Source organism: Onychostoma macrolepis, chromosome 23, assembly GCF_012432095.1.
Source record: "Onychostoma macrolepis isolate SWU-2019 chromosome 23, ASM1243209v1, whole genome shotgun sequence".
NCBI lineage: Eukaryota > Metazoa > Chordata > Actinopteri > Cypriniformes > Cyprinidae > Onychostoma > Onychostoma macrolepis.
In genome coordinates this window covers 15,263,138-15,277,999 of record NC_081177.1, presented here as the reverse complement: position 1 = coordinate 15,277,999, position 14,862 = coordinate 15,263,138, and the positions used below count along the sequence as shown (strand labels likewise).

General features: G+C 37.2%; 2 protein-coding genes and 2 non-coding genes across 9 annotated transcripts; all 4 read left to right on the top strand.

Annotated features, from left to right (window-relative positions):
• The first annotated feature begins 258 nt into the window (after positions 1-258).
• Positions 259-7,704, top strand: mlh3 (mutL homolog 3 (E. coli)). 4 transcript variants are annotated; one of them, XM_058763488.1, is made up of 14 exons: positions 284-355; positions 432-609; positions 760-3,221; positions 3,302-3,403; positions 3,486-3,562; positions 3,712-3,816; positions 3,957-4,041; positions 4,117-4,185; positions 4,816-4,924; positions 5,053-5,212; positions 5,300-5,323; positions 5,447-5,525; positions 5,695-5,843; positions 7,575-7,704. In XM_058763488.1, the coding sequence occupies exons 3-14, from the start codon at positions 761-763 to the stop codon at positions 7,668-7,670; spliced, it is 3,516 nt and encodes a 1,171-aa protein (XP_058619471.1). In that variant the 5' UTR covers positions 284-355; positions 432-609; position 760; the 3' UTR covers positions 7,671-7,704. The 4 variants fall into 4 exon arrangements, with proteins under 4 accessions (XP_058619472.1, XP_058619470.1, XP_058619473.1 ...); XM_058763489.1 differs by having other exon boundaries at positions 259-460; XM_058763487.1 differs by having other exon boundaries at positions 259-609.
• Positions 7,705-7,881: 177 nt separating this feature from the next.
• On the top strand, positions 7,882-14,549 carry kansl2 (KAT8 regulatory NSL complex subunit 2). 3 transcript variants are annotated; one of them, XM_058763491.1, is made up of 10 exons: positions 7,882-8,021; positions 8,590-8,842; positions 8,925-9,103; positions 10,116-10,230; positions 10,331-10,494; positions 10,576-10,742; positions 10,943-11,033; positions 11,917-12,170; positions 13,287-13,490; positions 13,601-14,549. In XM_058763491.1, exons 2-10 carry the CDS (start codon positions 8,592-8,594, stop codon positions 13,664-13,666), a joined length of 1,491 nt encoding a protein of 496 aa, XP_058619474.1. In that variant the 5' UTR covers positions 7,882-8,021; positions 8,590-8,591; the 3' UTR covers positions 13,667-14,549. The 3 variants fall into 3 exon arrangements, with proteins under 3 accessions (XP_058619474.1, XP_058619476.1, XP_058619475.1); XM_058763493.1 differs by lacking the exon at positions 7,882-8,021 and adding an exon at positions 8,147-8,167; XM_058763492.1 differs by lacking the exon at positions 7,882-8,021 and adding an exon at positions 8,229-8,372.
• LOC131532726 (small nucleolar RNA SNORA2/SNORA34 family) lies at positions 11,676-11,812 on the top strand. Its single transcript, XR_009268957.1, has one exon. It is a non-coding gene; the product is annotated as a small nucleolar RNA SNORA2/SNORA34 family (small nucleolar RNA).
• On the top strand, positions 14,024-14,160 carry LOC131532725 (small nucleolar RNA SNORA2/SNORA34 family). The gene has a single exon (XR_009268956.1). It is a non-coding gene; the product is annotated as a small nucleolar RNA SNORA2/SNORA34 family (small nucleolar RNA).
• Positions 14,550-14,862: the final 313 nt, after the last annotated feature.

Genomic DNA, 14,862 nt, shown 5'->3' with positions numbered 1-14,862 from the left:
TGTAAACCAACTAATTTACACCATATGAGCACATATCTTAATATGGAGTATTTTTATTTTAATGTTTTGCTTTATTTTCACTGATGAAATGTAATCAAAGTCTGCTTATTAAGGTTCTGCAAAAACAAATAGAAATGGCTTTGGTACTTTCTATTAAAAATATATAATAATTATTCTATAATTACCAAAATAGTAATGTGAATTAATTATTTATTTGGGTTATGGAGTAATTTTATTCATGATGTTTTATTTTGCACTAGTATGTTGGTATTTGTTCTACGGTCGCTTGCTTCACGCTGCGGCTTATCCTTCGACGTCATTTCCGCTGCATTTCACAGCGTTGTTGTTAGTAAAAGTAGGTTGTACACATAACAGAAACAATGAAATGAATTATTGAATGAAATGTCGTACAAACGTTTTTTATATCACAGGTTACAGGAACGTCCTATTACAGTGAGCGGTAAGGGAAACCGTCATTTTAAAATGCATCGTAACGATAATAACAACTAGCAAACTTACCGGTGTTGTTACATGGCAACTGTCAAAGCTGACAGACGGCTGTTTACTCCACGTTCAGTCACAAATTCAAACTCACAACCCACCAAAGAGGTATAGACGCATATTAATTTAATTATTCATTCAAATGAAAGAGTAATTGTAATTCTCTCACGTGCGTCATTATTTACACTTTTGATTAATGTTTCATTTGACTTTTTTCGCCTCCGTGCATTAAAGGGTTTTAATATTTATGTCTTTCAGAATGATCAAGAGTTTGCCCAAAGATGTTCAAGCACAGCTGCGCTCTGGCGTTACTATTTTCTCATTGCAGCAATGTGTGGAGGAGCTCATATTGAACAGCATCGATGCTGGAGCAACATGTGTGGCTGTCAAAATAGACATAGAGGCCTGCAAACTTCAGGTGATCGACAATGGTGCGGGAATGTGCCGGGAAGACATGGAAAGAGTGGGTCTGCGATACAACACAAGCAAATGCAGCTCACTGGAGGACCTGGAAAATCTCTGCTTTTATGGGTTCAGAGGGGAAGCGATTTCCAGTATAGTCTCTCTTGCAGAAATGGTTGAAATATCATCTAGGTCTAAGCTGTCGGTGAAAACATACGTTAAAACTTTTAATGAAACAAATGCACTGGATGTTGTTGAAGCTCAAACCGTTCGTCCCTCCGCAGGGACGACCGTGTCTGTCTACAATCTCTTCCACAACATGCCAGTTCGAAGAAAGAGAATGGACGCTGTTTTAGAGACCGAACGCATCCGTCAGAGAGTGGAGGCCATATCTCTGATGCACCCTTCTGTGTCATTTACAGTGAAAAAAGAAAATTCTGCCCACATGATGGTGCAGCTCTCCAAAACAAGCAGTACCTATTACAGGTTTGTGCAAATTCATGGCTTGAGTCGAGCTCAAAAGCTCGGAGAGGTCAATTACGTTCATGAGCAGTTCGAAATGACCGGTCTCATCGGCCGTGAGGGTCACTACAATAACAGCTTGCAGTTCCTGTTTGTAAATGGGAGGCTTCTTCTGAAGACACGCATTCATAAAACACTCAACTGCCTTTTGAAGAGAGTAAGCAGTGCTGCCAGACAAAACAACAGCCCGACTGCATATCCGTTAACATCGAGCCCCAAACAAAGGGGCGGATGTGATCTCCACGGCATCTATGTGTTGAATATCAAATGCCATTACTCAGAGTATGACATATGCCTCGAACCAGCCAAGTCTTTGATAGAGTTCAAAGACTGGGATAATGTGCTCATCTGCATTGAAGAAGGTGTCAAAGCATTCCTTGCTAAAGAAAACCTGGTGACAGAGTTTTCCATGAATAGCAGCAATGGTCCATCAAGTAGTCCAGTGAGGAATGCAAAGACTCCAGTGGCAGTACAAAATCTCAGTGCTGAGGAAAAACGTGAAGAGTGTGATGCATTGTCTGAGAAGAAGGATAATGCATGTACAGCGGACATCTCTGGTGGTGTTCAAATGTTGGAGAAGGTGTCAACAAACACTGAAACCTTCTCCAGTGAAGAATCAGAAGCAGAAAAAGTGCAATTGTCTTTGCGAACCACGTTTGCAGATGCTACAGAAATGCATAACAATTGCAACGAAGATGAAAGTGCAGTTTGTTCAAATATAAGCCATAATGGTTTGCCAGTTAACAACAATGTGACGGGAAGCAAAAACCAAAAGATTTCAATTATAGATGGAAAAGAGGCAGAAGATAGTTTGAAAAAATTCTGCTTCCCAAATAAAACGTCTCCAAAAAAGAGGAAGTTGTCGTTAAATGACACCGAAGAAGACAAACATGGTTTTTATGGTACCAACTCAAAGACTTCCAGAGCTGTGCCATGTCGTAAATTAGCTCTGTCTTTTGAAACGGGATCTCTTGACAAGTTCAAAAGGTTGTTTGGGAAGGGCGCTGAGAAAAAACAACCAAGTATGGAAAAAACAAGCCTTTTAAATCCAGTGTCTTCTAGAAAATCCAATGACTGCTTTGTAGGAACTACTTGGTGTTTAGAAGATTTAGACAAGCCCTTATTGAGGAACATATCAGGTGCTCATTCTCCAAATAGTTCTGAATGTTCTGCTGAATCATCATCATGGAACAAGGCAGACAAACTGTCACTGGCTGCCAAATGTTCCTATTTAAAACAAGACAAAAAGCCATTCAGCGAGGTCAGCAGAGATACAGACTTTCTTACTATGGAAAATTCATCTTTCCCAGTTGTGCAAGACTCACACTTTCAAGAAGAGTCCTGTGAATTTGAAAAAAGCCTCTTAGAAGATGTTTTATTTGGATCCACTGGAACTGTCGATTCAGTTGTCCATGAAACTCCAATCTTCACTCTAAATGAGCAGGACACAACAATACTGGACACTTCCTCCGTTTTAGAAGACTCACACCTCTGCAACAAGAATGTGACTTCCTTTGTAGGAAGTGTGAACTGTGTTGATGAAGCCAGCGTAACCTCTCGGCATGATCCTCAGTGCAGCAACACGAGAAATGAAGGTCAGGCTACAAATGAATGTAATGAAACAATCCCAATGTCCAGCAGCTGGCTGGCTCATTATGACAGTTGGTTAGGAAAGTTGGTTTACATCAACCAAGTTACAGGGCTCAGCAAATACAACTCTCCTCCTGTGGAGGAGACTCAAGTGCCATGTACCACAGATGTCACTAACATGGCGGTCAGTGTTATTTCAAGAACAGGTGGGAGAAATTCAGTGAGCCATTTTTGGATCACTAATGTAGAGATATTTATATTATAATCAGCTTCTCTTTGCTCATAGGATTTGAGTACAGGTGTTATCCATTTCACACAGACATTGTACTTCCCTTTCTGCCCAAGCCCAGAGCAGAAAGAGCCCTTAACTCAGGGATAGACAGCAGAGGTACAGCTCTAGACTGACATCAGGACTGTAATCAGCTTTTCAGTGCACATTAAGTAATTGTTTTTCTTCTTACTCTTTTAAGAGGATGCCCAAGGTCCCGATTCGCTATCAACTTTATTCTCAGAATGGAGTAACCCAGTGTTCATACGGCCTCCAGAGGTAAAAATACTACTAATTTAATAAATTTAATCATTTAAAGATTTTTTAATTAACTTTATTTAATACTGATTTTAATTAATATAAGGCAGTTTTTGTTAAAAAGATTCAAATTAATTTGACTCACACATTCTATTCATTATTCTGAAAAGGTTGCTGTGGATGTAACCAGCTGTCAAGCTGAGGGTCTTGCTGTAAAAATCCACAATATTCTTTACCCCTACCGGTTTACCAAGAATATGATTCACACAATGAGAGTAAGTATTTTTACTCTTCCTTTTTGTGCTTTGAGGAACTGGCAAGGCTAGACACTTAAAATAGCAATGTCGCAAAGCATAGCCTTTTTCTTATGTGGTGAAAATTAACCTAAGATTGTGTTGTTGTATTTTTGCTTCAGGTCATCAATCAAGTGGACAAGAAGTTCCTTGCTTGTTTGATAAACACAAGAGAGCAGGAAACCTCTGAAAGCAGTACAAATGAAGGTGCCGCAGGCTGAAAATCATTACGTTGAATGGTGTGCTGATGTCCTAAACATTTGTCATTGCTTCCACCTGCAGGAAATCTTCTAGTGTTGGTTGATCAACATGCTGCCCATGAAAGAGTTCGACTGGAGGGGCTGGTAACAGGTAAATGCTAATGATATAAGGGTTAAACAGTACCATTCAAAAGTTTGGGACTAGTATGATTTGTGGAAGTAAGAAATGAATACTTTATATTGCAAAGTTTCATAAATTAAATAAAAGTAACAGTAAAGACATTTATACAAACGATTTCTATTTCAAATAAATGTAGTCCTTTAAAAAAATGTATCAAGGTTTTCACAAAAATATGAATCAGCACAAATGTATTCAACATTGATAATAAACAAATTGTTTTTGAGCACCAAATCAGCATATTAGAATGATTTCTGAAGGAACATGTGACATTGAAGACTGGAGTAATGATGCTGAAAATTCAGCTTTCCCATTACAGGAATAAAATTAAACATTTATTTTCCATTTTAAAAATGTAACATATATAAAAAACAGAAAACATTGTAATAATATTTCACAATATTATTATTTATTTATTTTTTTCAAAAAATGCATGAGAGACTCCTTTCAAAAATGTTGAAAAATCTTACTGACCCTGAACTTATAGTAATAGAAGAACAAAATTAATTCCATGTAAAAACATTAAAAAGGGTAATACACTTCAAGGGATGTACCTAAGAATTCAGTGTATTTTTCCCACACCCTGCTTGTTGTTTGATGTAGACTCCTATGAGGATGACCCGGACACACCTGGAAAAAAGAGGCTGTGTTCTTCAAGTGTAACCCCACCCTTAGAGATTAATGTAACTGAGGAGGAATTGAGACTTCTGAGGTCAGTGCAGCTGTTTGAGTAAACATTCCTGTTTCCTCCGTCATCTTCTCTCTGAAATGTACATGTGTGTTCAATTAGTTCTGCACCTTCGCTGAACAGTGCCATAAATCTTTCTTTTGTTCTTGAAGGTCTTGTCAGGCGTTCCTGACGGGTCTTGCTTTAGATGTAAGTTTCCCAAAGAGTGAGTCACTAAATGTGTTTTTGGAGAGACTTCCCACATGTTTCATAGAGAAAGAAAGCACAGAACTCCGCCGTGGAAGACGGTCTGTAATTAAAACCATTGCAGAGGTCAGACTTAGTTCTAATGTTTTTTTAAATTTTTTTTATTTTTATTTCAACTCAGTTTAGACTCTAATTGTATGTTTTATTTTGTAGGACTATCTCCGAGAACAGATTGAGGTGAATCAGCATATCCACACATGATTTGTATCTAATCTGTGAACAGAATACTACAAATGGTCTGATTTTGGAGCTTGAAGGATACATTTATGACCAATTTTGTCCTTTGACTCATGTTTGCAGCTTCTCCGCTCAACAGGAAGAGTGAGAGGAACGCTGCCTCTGACAGTTCATAATGTGCTCGCCTCACAAGCTTGTCATGGTTGGTATTATACATTCACCACTGAGTTCAGTTGAAACACATTCTATTTAGAAACTGTTACAGGGAACACAGGAAATGTCTAATTTTTAAACACATGCAGGGATATTTATTTGATATAGTTAGCATTTTCAAGATATTTTATGATATCTAATATTATTTATTTTAACAGGAGCAATTAAGTTCAATGACATTTTGAGTAAAGAGGAGTGCTGTAGTCTGGTGAGCTCGCTCTCCTCTTGTCAGCTTCCCTTCCAGTGTGCTCACGGAAGACCTTCAATTGTCCCTTTGGCTGATCTTCACCACCTGGAAGAGCCACAGGTATGTTGCAACTAATCTGCAACAAATCTGATTTTGTAAGTAAAGTGCACTTTATTTGTCAATTATTAACAGGTTTGAATATCATAAGTGCTGATAAAGCATATAATGATAAGCCATATATATATATATATATATATATATATATATATACAGAGCTGGGTAGTAACTGATTACATGTAATCTGGATTATGTAATCAGATTCCAAAAATTAAGTACTTGTAATCAGAGTAAGTTACATTTTAAAATACTCGTAATCAGATTACAGTTACTTTTTTATGGATTACATGATTACATATTATTCACACAATAGCTATAAATTATTCATAATTCATTGATTCTCCCTAATTTCTCTTTTTCATATTTTAAATTTTCCTTTCTAAAATAGCCTACTGATTATATACATATAATATATGTATATATAGTCCAGTTTTGTGGACATTCACACAAAGATCAGTCATTAGTCAGGTGGCGACAGCATTTGGCCGCTGGATTTACAAAAATCATTTCAGGTTTAAGAAGGGTTTCAGCATTGCATCAACTATTGATGAACATTCATGATGAATTATTACTCTGTAGGTTTTTTTTTAACCATGTATTATTAATTACTAAAAACTAATCAAAATGCACATATTCACATTATTTCTTAGTTACATGTAATGCAGGCATTACAAAACTTTGTCATCAAAACCTTATTCACCAAATATATTTGCTTTAAGTACCCCTGAAATTTTTTTAAATAAATATTTCAGTAATTTAGTATCACATTTGCATGCTCACAGTTTCTTTGATGTTGAGTAATGATCACATGGCATGCAGGTAATTCAAAATATTTCATCTTTTTTAGTAAGTGTTTTATTTAAAACAAAGACTATAGAAAAACAAAGACAGTTCACTCCTGTACTTATGAATGGGAGAAACTGCAACGCACAATATGGAGTCCCACCTTCTAAATGAAAGAGCCATATTTCCCATAGAAACCTGACTAGAGTCAATGCACATGCACAATATAAGCACGTTATGACTCCGCATGCGCATTGGCTGGTCTAGCCTGAAAAATAAGCCTTTTAAATGCTATTTGAGCATAAGAAACAACATTCATGGGGCAATTAATTTCAAACTTTTGTTGCTTATTTGACATATGTAATTTAATTGTGAGTTCAGCGAGCAGTTTTTGAGATTTCAAGATTCCCCCATTCATTAAAATAGGTCTTGTACGAGCTGCCTGGAGGCGTTGCAAATATGGCCGCTGAGTGAAGAGACTTTTTACTCGAAAGGGAGTTTGTTTTAAAATGATTTATTTTCATTTTTGTTTTTTATGATTAATTAATTGTCAGCTTTTCATTAAACTCACAACCTCTCTGCAGTTCCTTTACGATCCCTAGTTTGGGAAACCTTGATGTAATATAATGTTTCATGCACTTCATGTTGTAAATTACAACGAATGGAACAAGTTTTCTTACTCTTTGCATTTTTTACATCATTATGGTACAAGATAATGCTATTTAAATAAATGTGATAAACGAGTTAAATCAAAAGTAATCTAAAAGTAATCTGATTATATTACCTAAAATGTGTAATGTAACGGAATACGTTACTGACTACAATTTTTGTCATGTAATCTGGAATCAGAAACGGATTACAATTTGTAAGTAATCTACCCAGCTCTGTATATATATATATATATATATATATCTTGTTTTTCTTTGATAGTTTCATTTTATATCCCCACAGGATCTTCCCAAACCAAATCTGAGGAAATTGAGAAGAATGTACAAGTCATGGCTACTCTATGGAAAAGATCAATCTATTGCACAAAACAAGAGATGAATTTACAAGCACTTTACGCTTTTGTATTAAATTATTTAATTTAAAAGAAATAGTCTGCTTCTGTTATTTGCTGGACGGCTTTTATTATGTTTCACCCTTTGGCGCATACAGTTGCTGTCGGCAACACTGCTCTGAGATAGAGTAGCCAATAATAAAGGACTATACTCGAGCTTGGAGTCCTTTCCTCCAATCGAATTGTTTCTTGCAAGGTTGTGGTCCAATCAACGTAAACGTAGGAGGGCGCTAAAATGGATGACGTTCCTCCGCAGCTCATTGTTGTGCATTGCGATGATCGCTGGAAGGAGCGGCTGGAAGGGCTCACGTAAACGATAACAAAGTATTACACTATAGGTGAGTTTTGCACGTAAAAATTATAAATGATAACGGATTAAAACAGTCTCGGACTGAACGGATGATATATATTGATTAATTATATCAGTTTAAACCAAGAGTATTTTACCCTCCCAATTCAAAGATGGCCGAACAGCAGTACTGACGTATGAATTTGGCGCTTTCTGCATGAGATTAAAACATCAATCTTCATTATCTCTAATTATGTTTGAGGACTTGCAGCTTCTTTTATGTTAACGTTACCGTTTTTTGCTAATACAGAGTTAAAGAATTGAATATTTGAATGCTTGTGGCGGTTACAGTGTATGGCACACATGCTTTAACGGAATCCGAACGCATCACATGTGCTGTGTACAGTAAAGTCTTTAACGCTATCATGTTATGTTAAAATTTTAAATTATCTTAAGTCAGTGTTTATCTTTAGTAGATTTGCATAATTATGTTGTATGCTGCATTTCGGACCTTTTTGGTCAATTTACATTTAAATGCAGTCATGACAATGAAGTGCTTCATCCATGACATGCGTGTCTGTATTTGATTGGTTCTGTTGGCTTTCTCACTGCATCAGTGATGAACAGGATTCGGATCCACGTGTTGCCGTCCAGCAGAGGTCGAGTGACTCAAGCTGCTCGTGCTCAAGAGCCTCAGACCTGCTCTTACACCCAGAGACCCTGTTCACAGCCTCGTCTGGAGGGCATAGAGTTCTGCATTAAACACGTACTTGAAGATAAAAATGCTCCTTACAGGCAATGCAGCTATGTGTCTAACAAGAATGGAAAGCGCTGCCCCAATGCAGCCCCAAAACCAGAGAAAAAAGAGGGGTGAGGTGTTTGTTTATTCCCTTAACATGCTTACTACCTACTATAAATAATTGACCAATAATGTTGTTTTTCTTTTTCTTAGGGTATCGTTCTGTGCTGAACATGCACGCAGAAATGCTTTGGTTCAGCAAGCTCAAATGCGGAAGGCATCTGCTTCAGGGCCTTCCCCTGAAGTCTTGCTTTCTCAGCTCAGTGGCTACAGTCGGCCAGAAACTGGAGCTCACAGTCAAGAGGGGCGTAGTGAAGCTAGTCGCATACTAGGTGAGATGTAACCTGCTTCTAATCATATGCCATTAATTATTAACAGGCATGCTTTTGGCCTTGTGAACATTGAGAAATCACTTTAATCACACTGGATGTGATGCAAACAAACCTGTACATGTGTGAACTGACCTCTACTGTGACATTTAATGTGTAAAGTCTATTACAAGTAGCAAAAGATCCAATTATGAATATTAATAAGTTAAAGTGCCCCTATTATGGGTTATGAAAGGTTCATATTTTGGTTTTGGGAGTCCCCAACAACAGGTTGACATGCATGCAAGGTCAAAAAACACTTTTATTGTCTTCTAATATGCATTTATTTTTGCTTATTTGCTCAACGACTCCCAAACGATTCGTTCAAAGATTCATTTTTCCAAACCCCTCCTTTGCGTGATGCTAATCTGCGGTGATTGGGCCGATTCGTCTAATTTTAATTTCATCATGCCTGATAAAACGGCATTTGTGAGTGCAGTGCTGCTTTGTGTACAGCGTTACCCGGAAAACGCTATTTTTACTGCTCTAAAAATGGCATCTAGTGGCAAAGAATGAAGTTGCAGTTTCATTCAGACCAACAAGTGGGTGAGCAATATGCAAATGTTTCATGTTGATGTCAACATATGAAACGGCTTGGGATTCGTTTTAAAAACGACTCGTTTAAATGATTCCGAGTCGACTCTTTCTTTTGAGAGACAATAACTTTATACATGGTGCACTTTCAGATTTAAAACTTGACAGGATGTTTTCATTCACTTATATATATAAAAGTTTCCTGCTGTCTTGCATCAAAGGCTGATAACTAATAGTTTGTGTAATAATTTTATGTAAATTGTCTCAATTTGTCATTTTTACATTTATATATAGATTTACTAAAATAAGTCACATTTAGTTTTATCTAGTATTTGATGGAACATTTAATAGATCTGAGCATAACAGAATAAAATAAAAAATTTCTATAAGAGTGTTGCGTGTGATTTATGGGGATATATTCTATATTTATTTCCTTAAATAGATGAGGAGAGTTGGAGTGAAGAGGAGCAGGATCCTGTTGTTTTGGATCAGACATGGAGAGGAGACCCTGACAGTGAAGATGAAAGTCTTGACAGTGACCACGAAGACCCTTTAAAGTGAGACATTCCTCAGTTTTATTTTACTTATCTGCTTAGTCAAATTTAGATTTATTAATGTGACCGTAGATGTCAATTAATGAAGCTTGACGTTCTACAGGCATGCAGGTGTGTACACAGCAGAGGAAGTGGCACTCATCACACGTGAAAAGCTAATCAGACTTCAGTCCCTCTACATTGACCAATTTAAACGTCTGCAACATTTACTAAAAGAAAAGAAACGACGCTACCTGCACAGCCGCAAAATTGAACATGAGTCAGTTGGTAAGGGAGCTGCTGTCATTCTTTGATTTCATATCACGTATCCAGTCAACATATATACTTACTTGTATGCTGTGATACAAGGAAGCAGCCTGTTAACGGGTCCAGAGGGGCTGTCCACGAAGGAACGAGAGAACCTGAAAAAATTAAAGGCTCTACGACGCTATCGCCGTCGCTATGGTGTGGAGGCTTTGCTGCATCGCCAGCTCAGACAGAGAAGACAAGGGATTACTGAGGGAGGAACGCCACAGGTATGAATGGACTCGTAGGTTTTTTCTGTCTTAAAGACAATAGAAGATATAAACACTGCACATTGCCATATGAGATGGACCTAAATTAAGTTTTATTGGCTTTCCCATACTGTCAGTCTGAGCCTACTGTCATGCTCTTATTTTTTATTAATGTTATTTGTGCATATTGTAATTCTCTTGTGTGTTTTATTTCTGCGCAGGCAATGCGTTTAGGCCAGAGATGTATTTCCTTTGTGGAAGGGACTCGCTGTTCAAATCTGTGTCTGCCAATGACACGACACTGTGTCTCTCGTATCCTTTTGTGTCCGATATCTTTAACTGTGCAGGTCTTTTTTTTAATTTATTTTTCACTCAATATTTTAGTACTATTACCACCTCTATTACATAGTACCGTTGAAAAATTTGGGGTTGCAAGATTTTTTATAGTCTCATGTTCACCAAGGCTGCATTTATTTGATTAAAAAAAACAGTGATACTATGACACACACATTTTAAAATGTAGTTTATTCCTGTGATGGTAAAGCTTAATTTTCAACAGCCATTACTTTAGTCTTCAGTGGCACATGCTACTTCAGAATTCATTTTTATATGCTGATTTGCTGCTCAAGAAACATTTCTTCTTATCAATGTTGAAAACAGTTGTGCTGTCTCCTTACATGATACATTATACATGCATATTTACAGGATTCTATAATGAATATGAACTTAATTGAATGGGATTTAATTGAAATATGAATGTTTTGAAACATTGTAAATGTCTTTACTGTCATTTTTGATCAGTTAAATGCATCTTTAATTTATTTTTATTTTTTTCATCTTACCAACCCTAAACTTGAATGGAAATATGCGTATTTATTTAGTTATATGTTAAATATAAGTGTATTTTTCTTTGTTTTGTTGGGCATACATCTATATAGATTTATATATGCTCTTGTAGCCCTGAATGAAGGCCCACAGCTTGCTGTAGCTGTTGGTTTCAAACAGCGGCTGATATAAAAGCCTTCTTATGGTTTGTTGACTTTCCCAGTGTTATCTAATGGGTGAAGTCGATTCAGTTCGAAGGAACAGTTCAAGTTTTCCACCTCCTCCAGCCTTCCATATCTTTGACATTTTAAAGTTATTTCGCAGTTATGCCAATGCTAGTTCTCTTAATCTCCTTAACCCTTCACAATAGACATTTATCAAGACAGTAGCCAAGTTTTATTCAAAATGTGCCCTGGTCTGAAGGATGTTCCATGTGATCGGCCCGTGCACATGGGACAGTCAGAAGAGCCCCGCTGTCCTCTGCACCTGTCCCTGCCTCCACCCATGTACCAGCCTGAGCAGGAGTCTATTGCCCCGGAGCAGCTGGCGTCTGCGCCCACAGACATGTACCTCAGTGCCGCAGAGCTCCAGCCAACAGAAAATCTACCTCTGGAATTCAGTGATGTATGAATTGTGTTGGTTTTTCTCATTAAAACTAAAGTCACTGTGTGCAGTTGCTTTCCTCATGTGTTTTGGCACATCCCTTCACACTAAGTTTTGTATTATCAGAGCAATTAACTCCGCAATCTGCACAAAATTTGTTCACCAAAACACCTTGCTCCCTCTTCAGATTGCTAAGGTATCCATCAAGTATCTACATGCCTGCAAACAGTGCTGCTCAAACATGTCCCCTGCTGTGTAAATCATATCTCATAGCCTCACATGAATGAAAAACAAATTAATCTGGATGTTCAGCAGTCATCTTCCTTTAATTTTGTTTCTGACATTTTCTGTGTGCCCACAGTAAAACCTCTCATTTAAACTCGTTTTTGGAAACATCTCATTTTCCTGTTATGCTACAAACTATTTATGTGCTTTTTCCATTACTTGTTCCCATTGCTTGCTTTCAAAAACACAAACAATACTGCTAATTTACCCATATTGCTGGATTTTGTTTGCTGTCGTTTTGGCTGTTGACAACAGAATGCAATGTTGACATGTTTAGTAGTATTTAGATGTACTTTAAATGAAAAGACTTTAGTTTGTAGAACTGTGCCATTAAGATTCATAAAAGAAGAGGTTAAATGGAAAAAACATTATGGAATCTCAAAACAATCCAATGGCCATTTGTATTATATTTTGTGTATTTTGTTTTGGCTATAAATTTTATTTTTTAGCACATCATCAGTGCACAATGTTTTGATTCAAATCAGTCATCAGCCAATATTAGAGAACAGTTGATATTAGACATTTTGTCCCATTTAGTTTACATTTGCTGTCATTTCTAATCTTTAAAAACACTATTTTAATAACACTGTCAATTGTAACCTTTAGCAAATCTCAAAATATCCATTTTTCATATTGCACATTGTAATGGAGTGATGTCTAAATTCACTTTTAGCGTTTAAAACTATTTTTAATGTTTTTTTTATTTTAAATTTGAGACAAAATAGCATTTTGAACTTTGATAGAACTTTAATATCAGCAGTTTCTTAATTATTGGCCATAAAAAAATGATCCAGATTTTTAATATTCTTGCTTCCCTTAACACTGTTGTAATTAAAGTCTGTTGATGTGCAGGATCTTGACGTTGAAGATGAGGGTTTGCAGTGTCCCCCATCCCCCTTGCTATTTGACACAGCGCTTGCATTAGAAGACCAGACCATCAGAGAGATCGCCGAGGCCCCCATGGACATTCTGACAGGGGCGGAGCAGGGAGACCTGGACGGCTCGGCCCAAGATGCTGAGCTCTCAGAGAGAGACGAGGTGTCTGTGGAAGATCAGGTAATTATCACTGTCGCTTGTTTGAATGATTAAACAATGCAACCAAAGCAGTATAGCTGTTGCTTGCAATGGCATTTAAGCACCAGAACTACTACTGTCTTGTTTTTCAGGTTGATTCTGAAATATTTGAAGCAGTTGGGCAAGCAGTTCCCATGCAGAATTCATCAAAAGACTGACACGAAAACAACAGATGCCTTATCCTGAGCACCTCATGACCTGATTTTCTCAGCTGTCGTTCTGTTGATATTTCAAATAGTCCAGATATCTATTTAAAAGCCATATTTCCGGAAGTTTGCTTTGATTGCTGAAACATTTTTAACCTACCATTCTCATTACTTAAAATAGCACATGATCTGATATAGACTGCAAGTGTCTTGTGAAATTAAAACGACAATTATATGCACAGTTGAAGTTTGTGTTTTGTAAGTTAAAGATGAGGTACGTATTTCACTACAAAAAAAATATCTAAGCACCCCCCTTCTATCCAGTGCATTTCTGGTTCCATATGATATTCATGACTCATATATGCTCTTGTAGCCCTGAATCAAGGCCCACAGCTTGCTGTAGCTGTTGGTTTCAAACAGCGGCTGATATAAAAGCCTTCTTATGGTTTGTTGACTTTCCCAGTGTTATCTAATGGGTGAAGTCGATTCAGTTTGAAGGAACAGTTCAAGTTTTCCAGCTTTCCATATCTTTGACATTTTAAAGTTATTTCAGTTACACCAGTGCTAGTTCTCTTAATCTCCTTAACCCTTCACAATAGACATTTATCAAGACAGTAGCCAAGTTTTATTCAAAATGTGCCCTGGTCTGAAGGACGTTCCATGTGATCGGCCCGTGCACATGGGACAGTCAGAAGAGCCCCGCTGTCCTCTGCACCTTTCCAGTTATATGCACAGTTCAAAGTTTGTGTTCTGTAAGGTAAAGATAAGGTACGCATTTCACTGCAAAAGTCTCTAAGCACCATCCCCACTTCTTCTATCCAGTACATTTCTGGTTCCATATGATACTCATGACTCATACGGGGATTTGTTCACTAAAATAAACCTTTACAACTCATCTTGTTCTTGTTAATTATAAATTTGCACTCATGAAAGGGGCTCCTCTGGGATAGTCAGGGTTCCCACGGTCTTGGAAAACCTAGAAACATCAGGGAATTTTTATCTTCAGCGTAATGGAAATATTTATAGTGGATATACATGGTTCTAGTAATGACCTGTTCTGTGTGTGGGGTTGAACTTGATTGCAAACACTGTTTGATTTGTGAGCGAACTGTTCTTTTGAGTTATTTTTATTTTTTGTTTAAATCAGGCAAAGGGCTTTACAAAAAGAGTAATATATTAGTGAACTGGTCTCAGACTGATTTTTTTTT